General features: G+C 40.9%; 1 protein-coding gene across 1 annotated transcript in view; it reads left to right on the forward strand.

The window, feature by feature from the left end:
- slc2a15a (solute carrier family 2 member 15a) overlaps positions 1 to 3782 on the forward strand; it is an 8096-nt gene extending 4314 nt beyond the window's left edge. Inside the window, exons 6-12 of the mRNA XM_025061003.1 lie at positions 1 to 107; positions 234 to 421; positions 1422 to 1532; positions 1625 to 1726; positions 2117 to 2192; positions 2775 to 2902; positions 3039 to 3782. Coding sequence (XP_024916771.1) covers positions 1 to 107; positions 234 to 421; positions 1422 to 1532; positions 1625 to 1726; positions 2117 to 2192; positions 2775 to 2902; positions 3039 to 3335 — 1009 coding nt within the window. The 3' untranslated portion in view covers positions 3336 to 3782. The remainder of the gene's footprint in view (positions 108 to 233; positions 422 to 1421; positions 1533 to 1624; positions 1727 to 2116; positions 2193 to 2774; positions 2903 to 3038) is intronic.
- The last annotated feature ends 12532 nt before the right edge of the window (positions 3783 to 16314 follow it).

Below are 16314 nucleotides of genomic sequence, written 5' to 3' on the forward strand. Positions count from 1 at the left end.
AATCGTAGTCGTACCCACCTTCATCCAGCTGATGCTGTTGCCATGGTTTCCTGAGAGCCCCAGGTATCTCCTCATAGAGAAACACAACGTCCATGCCACTATAACAGGTGAGTGTTAGGGCACGAGCTGAAGTACAAAAGTTATATATATAACAAGATTTTTTTATTTTTTTTTTTTATTTGAAAATTGAACTGTGCGCTGTACCCACCCGCCCCTCCGTTCCTGTCTTTCAGCTCTAAAGTGGTACAGAAACAACTGTGACATCCAGGCGGAGATTGAAGAGATGCAGGAGGAGCAACACTCCTTATCGTCGGTCGAAACGCTGTCAGTGTGGAGGCTTCTGCACGACGACACGGTCCGCTGGCAGGTGCTAACTGTGGCGGTGATCAACATCGGGATGCAGCTGTCTGGCATCGATGCTGTAAGACATTTATGTTTCTGTGGAAATGCAATGTACAGATTTATAGGTGTGTTTAATCAAGGTTATTAATAGCTGATGTTTATCAACAACAATTGGTCCTAAAATTTGCCATGGGGGCTGGGTCAGGGGCAGATAGATGGAGTGTTTGCGTAAACTAAGGTAATTGACATGTAAAAGTCATGAGTAAAGGCCAAAAAGGTTAAAATACATTTGTCATTTCCTACGCCATCTATTGGGGAAACATGGGTATTGCAGGTAAAAGGCAGAAGTATAATGATAAAATATAATAAATTATATAATTTGGTAAAGTTTGGCAGGCCAGATTAAAAACCTGAACGGGCCACATCCGGCCCCCGGGCCTTAGTTTGCCCATGCCTGGTCTAAACCAAGTACTCAACAATACATACAAAAAATATATATATTTTATATAAATATATATGAAATATATATAAATATATATAAACATATATTTTTAAATTGTGAGATTTCCAATCAGGCATTAAAGTGGACAAGGAGGGCACATGGGGACATGGTAAAAAAAAACAGAGTGTTATGGTCGGAACACAAAAAGCAGTGTGTTCCTGTCGTACAGTTAGATCACATGCTCTGAATGGCACCTCTGTAAAAAGTGCAGATGATTAGGATGAGTTGTGTCACTCAGTCAGGAGTGTTTCTAAACACCCCCTTTGGGGGTCAAAGGCCAACGGTAGCCGTCCCTCATGACCTGGGTTACCTCCCCCATTGAGAAGCCCCTGCACTCAGTTTAGGAAGAAAAGGCCCACTAGAGGTCCTCAGTGGTGTGCTTTATGAGGAACTTGGTACTCCATTGATGCCAGAGGCAGTCAACAATAATCTTCAGAGATTGTATTTTATTATCAATGTTGGGGGACGAGGGCAGACCAACGTGCTGTGTGCCGTATTTGTTTTGGTAAAATGTTTTATGTCATTATCTTTAATAAGCTGTTATTAAAAAAATCTAAAATATGTTTTTCCCTTCCAGATCTGGTTTTATACCAACAGCATCTTTGAAAACGCTGGTATCCCAGGACCAGAGATCGAGTACACCACAGCGGGGACAGGAGTCATAGAGATCATCGCTGGACTCGTTGGTGTAGGCTTCTTTTCGCTGGACGGCCTTATCAGGTTGTCAAGATAAATGTTGCAACATTGAAATCAAACATACCAACTCCTACTCTCCTGCAGTGTTTTACCATAGAGAAGCTGGGCAGGAGGCCACTGATGATTGGGGGCTTTGCCGTAATGGGTATCTGCAGTGCTGGAATCACATTATCACTGATTTTACAGGTATGTGCACTATTTTTATTTTTTTACCAAACTGTGAAAAAGCTGTGTAATTTAAGGATTTTTATTTTTGGACAAGTTGGTTCTGTATAAATTTTTTTATACATTTTTGTAAAACTTCTGAGGGGAGAGGAACCGCTTCTTTTAATTTTAGTTTTAATATATATCCGTATATACCATATATAAAATGATACATCAGGTAAATAAAGTTAATGAAATATACATATATATGTATTTATATAAACATATATGCACACGGTTTTATTTAATAAATAACCGTATTTATATGCTTTAATGGAACATATATTGCGATATTATATGTATTTAATATATGTATATATATATATATATCTTGACTTTTTTTTCTTTTCTTTTTTTTCAATTTTGCTGCAGGTTCATCTACTCTTCATGCGCTACATCAGTGTCTGCTGTGTGGTTGGCATCATTGCAGGCTTCTGTATTGGTCCAGGCAAGTTATTTTACACTGCATATCTCCAAAAGGACAAAATCCTTGAAAGAACTTTAGATAAGAAAGTTATTAAAAAAGCTATGCTAACACGGCTGCATATGGCAACCCACTGGCTTTACTTATCTGGCCCGTCAATAATCATGTTTATGAAGGTGTCCATGTTGTGGTAATGGTAAAGTTTTTTACGTTGCATTTTCAGTTGATGCCGCTAGATGGCGACAGAAACAATTTACCCATGCTTGAGGGTGGCCTATCGTTTTACTTACGAGGTTCCAAGCTACCAGACTTTTCCGGTCTTATGGAAAGAAGAGCTTTTATTTTGACTGCAGTGACAGGATTCCCAGTTACATCTAGTTGTGTGTACTGACACACGTCAAGACGCTCGTCTACTTAGTGTAATACGGCCCTAGAGGGACTTTACCCATTGTCTGAAATTAAACTGTTGCAGTGAAACAAGTTGTAAGCACCCAGTAATTAGCGTTGGGATGACTTGTGATGTATTTCTGGAAAGTTTCTGTTGTCTTAGTTGACAAAATAAGAAATTTTTTATTATATTTTTTTTTTTTTTTTTTTGCGTTATAGCCGGTGTTCCCTTCCTGATCACAGCCGAGCTGTTCAAACAATCCCACCGTCCTGCTGCTTACATCATCGGAGGATCCCTCAACTGGCTCTCCAATTTTACTGTGGGCTTTGTCTTTCCTTTCCTACAGGTACGTCACTACGCTTAAAAATGTATAAAATAAAATGAATTGAGCTTATACAATTAGACGAACTGCAAATGACATTTTTGTATTTATTTATTTTTTTTCTCCAATGTCTGGTCCACCTGCCACATCCTTTGGTCAGAGGTCAGCAGGATCTTACTGCTACTTGGTATTTGCCACCATTTGTTTGTCTGTGGCGGTCTACGTTTACATTGTGCTCCCCGAAACCAAAAACAAGACCTTCATGGAGATCAGCCGAATGTTTTCTAAGAAGGGCTCTGTCTTAGAGACCCAGGCTCTAGTCCACGTGGACCAGTTGAAGCTCAAAAAGATGAATGGCTACGGGGGATTGGACAATACAGCAATGGAACCGGAGACCTCATCTCCTGCATTGATATCCAACCGGCCTTTTCCAGGTAACACAAATCGAATTGGTTGACAATGAACTTTCACTCGGGCCACGTTCCTACTCATTTACGTTTAGTCTGAATGTTTGGTTTTTCTGTTGCGTGTTTGCATTTGAGGTTTTTTTGTTTTGTTTTTTTTAACGTAGGTTACTGCATGGAAAGATTGATCAATTGTTTTCTTAACTGGTTTTAAAATGTATACAGGCGATTTTGTAAACATCCTGGCAATTTATAGTAAAAATTTATAGTAAAAAACAGTGTACAAACACGTGGGAAATAATATACGAGAAATCTTTTAAAAAGGAAAAACACTGATAATTGTAAAGCCTCGTGCTCCGTGTTGTGCGTTCCGATTCGTTGCGCTTCACTCGCACCACTTGAGAAATGAACCGCTTTTTAACGAGTTAGCGTGCATCGTTTGAGAAACCCCATGTCCGCTGTTTCGTTTGTACCGCGATATCGTGTTTCCATTTTGCAAAAAAAAAAACAAAAAAAAACAAAAACCAAAACTGTGAAGGTTTAAAACAAAATATATACCAACCATTGAAATATGTCTCCTTTGAATCAAATAAGGCTGGATTAAATGCTGCTGTAACAGAAGACACAGTCGTGTGTGTGCGTGCGCGTGCGTGTGTGCGTGCCAGCACATCTACATCATCAAGTCCTAAGGGAGATTTGTTAAGTGCTTAAAAGGCTGTGGCAGTCTGACCTATAGCGGGGGGGGGCGAGGAGGGGGGGGGGGGGGGGGGGGGGGGGGGGGGTGAAAGTGCACGTTTCCCTCTTTATACACACACATATACTATGAATAGATACATCTGTCTGACTGACGGCATCCGTACCGAATAGAACTTTTTTTTTTCATGTAAAGAAAGGTGTGGTAGAAATACATATTATATTGTAATTCTACTGCACCTTTTTAATGTCTGGCGTGTAACTTTGTAAATTTGCCCAAGTCATACGGCATCATATTTCCGGGTTACAAAGCGAATGTGTGCTCTCCTGTCTGCGCTTTACGGTAAATAGCCTCTCTTGCTCCTTGCGGAAAGTGCCACCAGTGGAGACTGGTCGTGTGTTTAAAGCTCGTTGCCTCGCCTTCAGCGGCCATAAAAGCTGCAGGAAGAATTCTTGCCCGTGTTTAACCTTTCAGAGACCGTCACAATTGGTGTAATGCACCCTACATTTGTTAAATTAATTAGCGACACTAGTCCGACTGGGTCTCCATTCACTGTCCCTTCACTGGAAAATGTCATAGGGACGTGTTATTTCTTTGTTCGTACACAGCTCTCAAGGCTCTAAAAAGAACAAAACACTAATACACAGCTCAATACGCAAGATGGCTTTCGGCCGGTGTGACGTGACCCTCGCTCTTTTGTAAAGGGAGATTACCTTTAATCCTATCCAAAGTCATTGTATCCCGCAGCACTTCAATGGCCCCTGTCTCAACAAGTAGTGAAACTTCACAACTACCTGCAATGGTGGATCCCCCCAACAGTAGTTAAAAGGGAGTCTGCCTCATTGAATGACAATGCAACTGTTTCCTAGCTGGGATCCTAAAAGATGTCAATTGGCACTATCAAGTACTTTATGATGCCTTATACTCGAAGCACAATAGCATACGACGACTGGCCGAGCTGCGACTTGAGCCGTGGTGTGATCATTAATTAAAAACAGAGCAGCGGTCTGATTGGGCGTTAATAGTCGGACGTAGTATTCCTTCAAAACGGCTCGGTTGGACTGGGGCCTAAATTCATAGTATTCGAGCCGGGTCTTTTGAGAGGTGGGTGTACTACCATGTGATACTGGCTCGGTCAACACCTCACATAACACTGCATGTGTTGCTGGTGAGTGCAACCTACACTATGTATATGGGTTACTGCCCATGACAATGGAACTCAATCAACACATCGTGGAATGCGACTGACAGCCAGCCTTACCGCACTCCATCAGCTTATATCGATGCTAATCCGTAGTATTTTGCGATCTGCTTGCACAGAAGTCAATAAGTTTCAATGTATCATTTTGCGAGAAGACGGGAAAATCCTAATATATAGAATTACACTGAGGATCAATTCACTGCAATACGTTTAAATGTATCATTTTGCGATTTTCGCTCTTTCCTTTAATGTAGTCATCCTTACCAAGGGCAACGAGGGATGGCTAACCTGGGTCCTTCTCGTCGCATGCTACAAATATAATCAATTTTCCTTAAAACCTCGATGAGCTTTGAATTTTTTCGTTTAGTCAGAAAAGTCAGTGATGATGATTTAATATCTTCTCTACGTGAATGTGTTTTTGCTGACACCAAGCCCCGGAGCTACATCGTGGCAGCGCGGTATATGTTGCTTTACAGCTGGAAGATCACTGGTTCGATCCCAAGTGGTAATTGTTTGCATGTGCTCCCAGCGTGAACACAGGTTTTTGTCTTGGACTTGGGATTCCTTCCAGCGTCCAAAAACATGCAGTGTGGGAATGGAAGGTTAACTCGACAATTTTCTTTTTTTTTCATCTCCATAAGGTTCAGTCAGTTCAGTTTTTTTGTTTGTAAAAAACCAAATTCACAAAACACATTTTTGAATGGACGTTTTTAAAGTTAAAATGAATAGAACACTAGTACAACAGGTAAATACACTGAATGTACTGTATAATACTGTCAATATATATTGACCTTTCAGCCACAACGTAAAGCAAAGCAGAATAGGTTTTTACAGATGAAATCCAAACTACATCACACAGTGGAGAGAAAATTCGGTTTTAGTCGGCTTAAACAAAGAGATGAAGGAGGAACGGGGGGGAGACAGCTGAGGGGAGGGAGGGAGGGAGGAAAGAGAGAGCAGGAGCGGACGCGCAACGCTATAATCTGAGTACAGTCGCACAAGCTGTTAAGGTGCAGTTACAGCACAGTGCAGTTGTAGGAAGAACATCGTCTTTGTTTGAGTTAGCTGTAAAAGTAGCTTTGACGAGTTTGGTTGTATCAGTTGACGAACAGTGACGTCAGAGTCAGGTCTGGATCAGGTCCTTTTCTAATGTGTATCTTTTTCTTAGAAGTTAGGTGGAGAACGAGTGGTCATTACGGGAGTACTCCCAGCAGTCTAGGCCTACAGCAGCATAACCGAGGCAAAACTCAGGGTTTACTTGAGTCAGGCCTAGGAAAATGATGATATCTATATACTGTATATTATGATGAATGACATAGAGAGGGTGTCAGGTTTCGTAAGCCAGACTGGCGGCTGGTTAAAAGTCCCTCCCTATAAGACCAATTCTGATTGGCCCCACATTTAGGCTGCAAAAACATTATGTTGGGGTTTAGAATGTAACACTGTTACTGCATTTTTTTTTGGCATTTGTCTAATAAATGCAGTATTAATACGAGTAGTAAATGCATGTAATCCCAAATTTAAGACATACATATAAAAAAATATATATGAAAAAATTTAGTAGAGTCAAACTACTGTAACAGTACAGTTTAAGATGGCAGAAGAAGAACGTCCAGAAGTAATTACCTTAATATCAGTGTCAAGTTCACGTGACTCCATACAAACCAATTTGTGTACATTTATGTTTGTGCAAATTCAGGTTTTACCCTCACATTTGGGGTTTAGAGGATTTGCAGGCATGGTGAGAATGCTTAGGTCGGAGCACACCGGGGCCAAGAGAGCTGTGGTCAGAGGTGTGTCCAACCTTGCTGGGTGGAGCTCAGTCCACATACAGCCCAGCACAAACTGACCATTTGTAACCTATGATTTTAACCACAGCCGCATTCTGAACCTGGCCCGGAAGATGCTCTGATCTGTGAGGTTGACCTAGGTCAAGTTTTAGCTTTACAGCCTACCAGACAGCGGTGCTTCACTGAGGAGGATGTTAAAAATAAATAATTTTAGGCTATTTTAGGAACTGATGACCCTTGAATGCATCAGAACTGACCTGATATTCTATAGGCTAAGACTCGTTTCCTGACATGATAAATGTAGGACCACTTTTTTTTATCCCCCTCGTTTCCTGACATGATAAATGTAGGATCACTTTCTTTATTCCTATGTTACCTGTAACAGCAATGCTATTACGTTACACTTAAGATGTGCTCTGAATTATGTTACATGTATTTTATAATTAACAATTTCATCGCTAAATATCCAATAATCCAAAATCATATTCATACCAATGCTCATTTTAGAGTATATTTAACTGATTTCCCTCTTGTTTTTTAATTGTATATGTTAAACAAGATATTCATTAGCACGGACATATAGAAGCTAATGCTAATAAATGGGTCGGGAAGCAAAACCGTTACTCATCAGAGTCCAGCGGTACATGTAAGTCACTAGTTGACTACTGGTTGACCAGGACTTCCTTTGTGGTAAGGCAGTACTTCGGGTAAACCAGGAAAGGTTAGTGCGAAGTTAGTCCCCTAGCATATGCTACCAACGTTAGCTCTGCAAACATTTTTTTACCTTTAGCTTGTTTTTGTTTGTTGTTGTTTTTGCCTGTTAAATGAGTACAAACGTTTTCATAAAACATCTTTTCCTCTCAGATCCGGAGACCAGGTTCTCGACTACGTCTTACTTCTCAATAACATTCACGTCTCATACCGTCGCTCGCAACGACGGGATTTTTCCCTTCCTGCGTCGAGTTCATTTTTCTTTCTTCCAGATCCAGCTTCATGTGTCTCGGTGAGTGTTTTCAACTTTGGAGAAGCAAAAACATCTCATTGCAATTTGTTAAAATCACAGCACATCCTCAGTAGATTTACCAGTCACCACAGCTATGATAATTCCACTGTAAGCAGTGAGCTTGTTGGCCGCAACAATAAGCGGTGGCAACTGACTGGAGAGGAGGCTGAGAGAGGGAGCGCGGGAGAGAGTGCGAATAGAGAAATATGTGAGGAGAAATATCCTGTGTGTGATGTTTTCATCGGAATCTGTGACATGTGCTACGATTGTCCTTGGAGGCGCCTGAAAAAAAAAATGAGGCGAGGCGATAGGACAACGCAACGCACGTACTTTAGACTTAAACACGGAAATATTTTGTTTGTTTCATCGTTACCTGAAACACTATTTATTCTTTTTTTTTTTTTAACTGGTATTTAGCGGAATATTTGGGGAAACAACGCCATGGCTTCAGAAGGAGAAAGACGAGGCAGCTATATTTGTCAAAGTACATGTATTGTACATACGCGATCTAACCGTGGGCTGCATACAAGTGCCCTATTGTGGTTCCAGATTCTAGTGGTTAGCATACCTGTCTTGCAAGTAAAGAGCATCCTTGAGGAAACATGTAGCCTGTGCGTTCCAACCATGTACTCAATGGCGCCTCCGGTGGCCGCCTGTGTCAGTTGCGAAGACTCGCACTATATTTCCCCATTTCCATCTCTTATTTTAAAGTGGGGTGAGTGGTGCTGGCTCCAAGACACCATAGGCCAACATACTGTACACTTCACCACTGGTCGACCAATAATGAGATTTAAACTGAAAAAGCGTCCAATCAAAAGCCTGATTCTTTAACCACTATATCAGGGGCTGACCGTGTGATTCAGATACACAGCTCTCTGATATGGACTCGTAATTTCCAGATCTATACCGGAAGTGTTTAGCCTGAGGTTTAACCACACCATAAAACTGGTTCTAACCCGATTAGAGCCCACATCGATGTATTCATATCCTAGCTAACATAACTGGTAGCTTCCGAGAACGTCAGGGTTTTGTATGAACTGTAAAATTCTATTTTTGGTAAATGCTTTTTTTTTTAAATTTGGGGTTTAAACTATCCAGTCCGATGTACCTCTTTTGTAACACATACCAAAAAAAATATTACTACAGCATTATTATCCACAAGGAGTAATTGCGTGCCCGGGGGGTTATTTCATGGTAGATGCCTTGCAATGTGTCAAACCTGAAGTATCCAGGCTGCGGTTTATTGTTAGCATTCAGCTGTAGCCGCAGATGGATTGTTTTTCTGTTTTACAGGAGACTGATCCGTTAACAACAATTTCCTTCACAGACATTTGATTGAGTGCTACTTGTCTTCATCAGAAAGGTACTGTGTGTGTGTGATGTGTGTGTGTGTGTGCTTGAAGATGGCCTGGAAAGCCACAGCTGGGGGTTTTTAGGCTCTTTATTTATGAGCACTTCTTTACAAATTCATTCTGCTGTTGTTTAACAAAAGCCACAGGTTGCTTTGCTCCCTCTGTGACTTTCGTTCAGTGTGTGTGTGCTGGTGAAAAAAGCCCCCCCCCCTTACTCTTTCTCTCTCTCTCTCTCTCACTCTCTAGCTATCTCTTTCTGACTGTGTGACTTGTTTTTTCCACTGCTGCCATTTACTTTTTTTTTTTTTTACTTTAATTTACGTTTTTTTTCCAATCATCATGATGAGTTCTCCCACCTCATATTTGCAGTACCTGGGAAATATTTGGTTGTTTATAATGTATACTCTGGCTCTAAGTAATGAGACTTTGAATGTTTGGAGCATTTCACTTCCAACATCTAACTGAGCATCGTCTACATCAGGGGTCTCCAACCTCCTGGTCCGGGGACCGGCGCCGGGCCGTAGGTCATTTGGTACCGGGCAGTGAAAAAATGTACTACAGTTTTGCTAAATTACTTCATTCAAAAAAAAATGTAGTCATATCCCCAAGACTCTCATACTAACAGAATAAAGTCTAAAAGATGTTGTTTTTTTTTTTTTTGAAAATGTAACCATCCTTCAACAACGGCTGATACCCGCCGACTGCTCCGTGGTACAAAAAAGGGTTGGGGACCGCTGGTGTACATACGTATGAAAATGAAATGTACATAAATGTACCTTCTTAATGTTTGCATATGCAGGATAGAGTGTGTCGCTGTCATCTGTAACAACCTGTTGATACAATATAACAGGTTTCACCATATTTTTTTCTGCACCATTTTTCCATAGTAAGTTCAAGTAATTGACTGCACGCCAAGGACCACGTTGCGTTAAACTACTTTAATAATAATAATAATAAAATCTCCAGTTCATGTGTTCCTGAAGATGAAAACCTTCGCAAACTCTATGACGGATCACGGCGTTTGCCTTCGCTTTTTTTTCTTTTGCATTACTTTTGTCGCCGCAACCCTTTGACGCGCGTGTCCTATTGTCGTGTTTGAGACGTTAGTGTAGCCGTAATGTTTTATAAAATACCACAGAGCCCGGGCTTGTGTGGCGGTACAGATACCGCGCCAAAAAAAAAAAAAAAAAAAAAAAAGAGCCGACATCTCTGTAGAAACCACAAGTCTTTTTGCCATGGTCAGGGGGGAGTTTGACAATTGGGAGGAGGCATTTGATTGATAAGGACCCCCTGGATTTAAAGTGACAGCTTCTGTCAGCCAGCCAGCTCCTTTCACGTCAGATGCATCATCAGGTACAGCCTTCTCCCACCCTAACAAACACACAAACACACATGCATACACACACACACACACACACATTTTTGTTAGGGCAGCAGTTTATCTGTTTTAAAAGTGTGTGTGTACGTCGAGACGTTGTCAACGTGCACAAGGTTAGAAAAAGAACGGATTGTGTTTAACTGTAAGACATCTGGCCTAATCCTTTTTAAGAACTGTAAGCGTCACAAATACGTGTCAAATACTGCAGTACTCATATGACAGAGCTAGAACAATTTCCAAAACTCTCACTAGATGAACACAATTTTTTGGGGTTTTTTTTTTCAGTGCGAAATTATTTTTAATTTTTGTTTAAAATCATCAGATCGTTAAATAGATGACTGATCTTTCTGTAGTAATTTTTCCGGAATATTCCTGTAGACCTGTACCACAATGCAAAAATACAAAAAAAAAGAGTTCGTACCTACTTTACTGCGAAAATCTTCCCCAGCAGCATTAAACTTTCCACCTGAAAAGGATGTTACTTTACATTTACTGCAGCAAACCACAACCTCTTTTGTGTTTTCTTATTTTTATTTTTGCTTAAAAACAACTTTAATTCCACTTGCTTCCGGTGGGGATCTCCATCTGTCCCGGCTCTCTTTCATTTGCTCCCTACTTCCACCACAGACAAAAAAAAGTCTACGGCGAATATCTTCATTCATGGAGCCTCCTGCCTGACCTCATCTGTCAATCTGTCCATCACAGTTGCAAACAAAAAGGGGGCTCAGAGCTGATCCCTAATGTAACCCAACCCCTGCCCTAACCCATCTGTCATTCTTACCTCATACTTCACCGCTGTCTCACTGTTTTCATTCCTGTCCTGCACCACCCTCACACACTTCTCCACCACTCCTGACTTCTCCATACAGTACCAGTTCCTCTTTCTGAACCCTATCACGGGGCGTTGTAAGGCTCTAATTGACCATTAATGTGAGTTTCCCTCTCTGTCTTTCATCTGTGATGTTATGGACTTTGGTGTAATAGCGAGAGGAAAATGAATGGCCTGGGTTGCCAAATCTGGGTGCTGTCAATCTATGGAAGATGCGATAATGCAGCAGGACATGGATGAACCATGCTCTACATTGCCATTTTTTGACACTTTCGGTGTATGAAAGCACAGGAGCCAAACTGATTGAGCAACGGTTGTCACAATTTGCTACAGTTTGTGACGGATGGTTTCCAAACCGACCCGTCATGACACCGACGAAAGCAACAATGGTACGATTACACTGGTACAATATCCAGTCATTAACAGCATTGATCATTTTTTTAACAATTTATTTATTTTCTCCTGCTTATTTTTTTTTTAGCAGCTTCTCCGTTTACTTCTTGGTCGAAGGGCAAGAGAGGAAACACAATATCCTTATGTCTAGGACCCTCGGTTCATCGCAGATTTCTTTTAAAAATGTCGCGAAATTTTCGCTACATTATAAAATAATTATACGTACAAAAGTTTTGGCTTGAAAAAAATGTTGATTGTCATTTTGAAACTGAGAAAAACGCATTTGCGAACGATCGCTGCTAGCTTTGTTTACCTAGACGAGCTCATACACAGCATGCTATTGGCTAATACAGTGCGTACTCGGTGTGCTATTGGCTAATTGAGCATGCTCTTCTGTTCCTCAGGCCGATTGGCTCATGCATCGTAGGATCTCTCAGCATCTCCCGTCGTCCGTCGGCCACTCTTTCGTTCACTTCGCTCTGCGTCGCCATTCTGCAACTCTACTGTGCAATTATATAATAGTGTCGGAAATGGTAATACAGTCTAGGGAGGGTTGATAACAGCGTGGGGGGAGGTTCGTAAAAGGGTAAATATGTACGTAAATAATATTGCGATTTTTCCTTGGAACCTAACTACCGCGATAGAAGAGGGATCACTGTGTATATATATTTACTGTATATATATATCAGTTGCATTATCGATGCTTTGGTTGAAATATCTCTATTGAATTGCGACTGCAGTACAGATATCACAGTACGCTTATGTTCATCATGTACAGTAACTGCAGATGCACATATGCAGTTCACCAATTACATTTCTCTCTCGAAAATCAAAGTATCAATCAAAACTCACGGACGTTACACACAATTTAAAAATGAAAGCGACCACTGTCTGTCTAACGCTGCCCTGCACGTTTGTCATGCTGAAGTTAGGCCTGCGCAGCCCCAGTGTTCCTTTCCAGCCACGCACAGGTACTGCAGCTGCAGTTCTAACCCCCTGAGCAGGGTATGGTAAAGTCATTAGAGCCAGCGCCTCTTTGAAGAGGACTGGCACAAGAAACACAACAGCTCTGAACATGATGCAGTGTCTCCCTTTTCCACCATCCCCACTTTTTCTTTCCTTTTTGAAAATTCCTACAAGGACCCAGGGCTTATCTGCTTTTTCAATTTATCCCCNTGTCCCATCTCCTTGTGTCAGACTTTAACCCTACACTGTCTAATGTCTCTCTTCTTCTCTTAACTTTTAAAAAATGACTCGCCATTGATTGATCGAACATCTTTTGTTAGATTTTAGGTCACTATAAATCAAACAGTTCCAAAAAGTGTTTTGTTGTATAGAATCTGGACTATTGAGCAAGAACCCCCCTCCCCAACCTCCACCCCTCCCCAAAAAAACAGGAAAAGAGTAAAAAAAAAAAAAATGTCTTTGCCCTTGGATTATCTATGACCCACATCAGGTATCCTACCACCGTGGGTTTGGAATGACTAATTTACACCATGTGTGTCAGAGATGTCACACATGCTGCTTCATTCAGCATCGAGCCATTTGGTCATCGTGCTCTCAGGAATTTGAGAATTGCGAGCTGATGTTTTGTGGGATTTCTTGGACGGTCACTGGACGTTTCGAGGTCTCGTACGTGCGTATCACAATGACAAAAAAAAAATGACTAAAATTTAATCATGATTAATTGCGATCACGGTTAGTCAAGAATGAAACGAAACCAGATATACCAACATTTCTAAAAATGTTTTTTTTTTTATTGTGACTAATCCGAAAGTGAGCCCCAGAACACTTCAAGAGTCGTCGTCATCCTCAACGATATTAATCAATCCGCACCCCCGCTCAGTGCGTTTGACAGTTGTGTCAGCCCAAGACTTACTTACTGACTGACTGACTGACCTGTACTTGGTTGAGGGAGGTCTGACACAAATCGGTCATCTGACCTGAACTTGAAGCTTCCGAAAAAACACACGCCGGGTGTTGAGATGGTATCTAAAATCGCCGCATTTCTTGTGAATAACAGCAGTGTGTATCGACCGTGTATTGGATCGTCATTTTGTCATGTGATCAATTTTTTTTAAGATTAATCTTCACAAATTAGTTAATACAAATTAGGCTTTATATTTTAAAAAAATAATTAATTTAATCTTTAATTGTCAGAAATGAATAGTACTGTAGTAACTGTAGAGCATTCACTTTCGTAATGAAACTGCTACATGAAAAATGTATGTAGATAAGACAATTTATTGTGTGGGAAGAACAGTTAGAGTAATGGTAGTTATTAGATACATGTCATTTGAAAAAAAACATAAAATTTGTAACATTTATAGTAATAATTAATACTGAAATAATTCTAAAAATCACTAATAAACAGAAGGTTTTTTTCATTTTTTGCCTAATTAAAAAAACAAGGGTCGTGCAAAGACATGTTGTGTGTAAGGTTTGTAAAGAAGAGAGGGGGCAACATCGTAGTGACTGGAGTGTGTGTGGTATGAAGGGTTAGCTGATAAAAGAGGAAAACAAGAGAGTATACCGGAGTGAGAGAGAGAGAGAGAGAGAGAGAGAGAGACATATGGAGGACTAATCGTGAATTCCAAAGCGCAGGGAATTTTCGAGGAGGAAGTGAGGCTTGCTAAAGTAATGGTCGCTGCAGACCAGAGATAGGCTGCGGGCCGATCAAGCTCAAGTGTCAGTTACGTGTAAGAGGATAGCAGCGACATTGAAAAGGATGATCTGTACGGTAGTGAGATCTGCTATGACGGGGGATTGTGGGTACTAAAATAAAAGTCTCCATCGCAGCCTGCGCTTGAGTTAAAGACGCTAAGTGTGACGATACTACAGTTTAGTTAACCTTGAGTTAAAGGTAGAACATTGTTTCTCAAACACTGGGTCGCGACCCTGAGGTGGGTCGCAAGGAATTTTTTTTTAGGGCGGGTGGTCTCGCATCATGTTTCCCAGGAGTTTACGATTTATGTCTGTTGACTTGGGTCGCGAAAGTTTGTGACTTTTAAAATATGGGCCCCCAGAAAAAGAAAGTTTGGGAAACACTGCAGCAGAAGATACTAAGATAAGATAACTAATACAAAAATATATACTATATTACATGATTATTTGGATATATTTGGCCCATCTAACCTGACGTTACTGTTATATAATATATATATATATATATATATATATATATATATATATAAGAAAAATATAAATAAAATTGTATTAAATCAACACAAACTAAGCATAGTTTGCTGGACAGTCAATCATTTGTACCACATTACATTGAAGAATATTCCGGAACTGCAGAAAGTACTTGTCGTTCATTGTACTTTGTCATACATTGACTGACACAAGACTGATGAAAGCAGCAAGTCACACGGTTATCGTATATTGCACGAATGACGTCTGTCCAAGATCGAGGTTTTGGCCAAGACTAAGGTTTCTAGGTGTGCTTTAAAAAAAGCATTAAAAAATACATAACACATAACAAAAATAAATGATTTAAATTCTGAGAAAAAAAGCACTTATTTAGACTAATTAATCTAGATATATTACTTGAAGTGATACAATTATACAAAGTGTCTGAAGACATCTGCCAGGAGTGACCAGAGTTGGTTTTTTTTTTTTCGCCAGAATGAATGGAATTCCCATTGCTTTACTATACAGTACGTGCGTGCGTGCGCGTGCGCGCATGTGAGTGAGTGCGTGCTCGGTTTCTATGTGTTAGCCGTGGCCGATACTGCGCAGTCTAATTAATGGCCATCACATCAATCAACAAAGTCGTCATAATGGCCGTGTTTGGAGGCAGTTGTTCGCCACGAGTGCGCGGTTAACAGGTCGTCAATTTGTTAAGTCGAACAAAGAATGATGTCATTGTCTTGTCTGCGTCAACTTTAATAAAAAAAAAAACCAAACACCCCATGTTTTTAGTCGTTCTCCATGATTGCTTTTCATCCTATTCATGGACGTCACCCCCCCTCCTTCTCCCCCCACCTCCTCCCCGTCTTACTTACTGAAGGGGAGAGTTGTGGTTTTACGCTGAACGTCCGTAATCCTTTTAATATGTCTCAAGTGTTTGCTCGGTCAATACACAAAAGAGAGGAGAGGAGAGGAGAGGAGAGGGGAAGCAAGAAAAGGAGACGAGGAGGCGAGAGGAGAAGTTGGAATCACTATTACTCTCTGTTGTTTGTTGTCACTTGAGTTGGAAACATGGAAACGGCTCGCGTCCTCTTCGAACCTCTCTCTGTTTTTCCATCTTGCCTCTCCTCAGGTAAAGAGATGTTTCAAGTCAAAAGGGGAGGAGAGAGTCGAGGAGGAGGAGAGAGCTGGGTCGGGGTGTCCACTTTTGTTCCGCGAGAAGGAAACAAGGGAGGGGGGGTGCGGAGGGGGGGGGGGGGG

This window comes from Cynoglossus semilaevis, chromosome 12 (genome assembly GCF_000523025.1).
Source record: "Cynoglossus semilaevis isolate Cse_v1.0 chromosome 12, Cse_v1.0, whole genome shotgun sequence".
Classification (NCBI taxonomy): Eukaryota; Metazoa; Chordata; class Actinopteri; order Pleuronectiformes; family Cynoglossidae; genus Cynoglossus; species Cynoglossus semilaevis.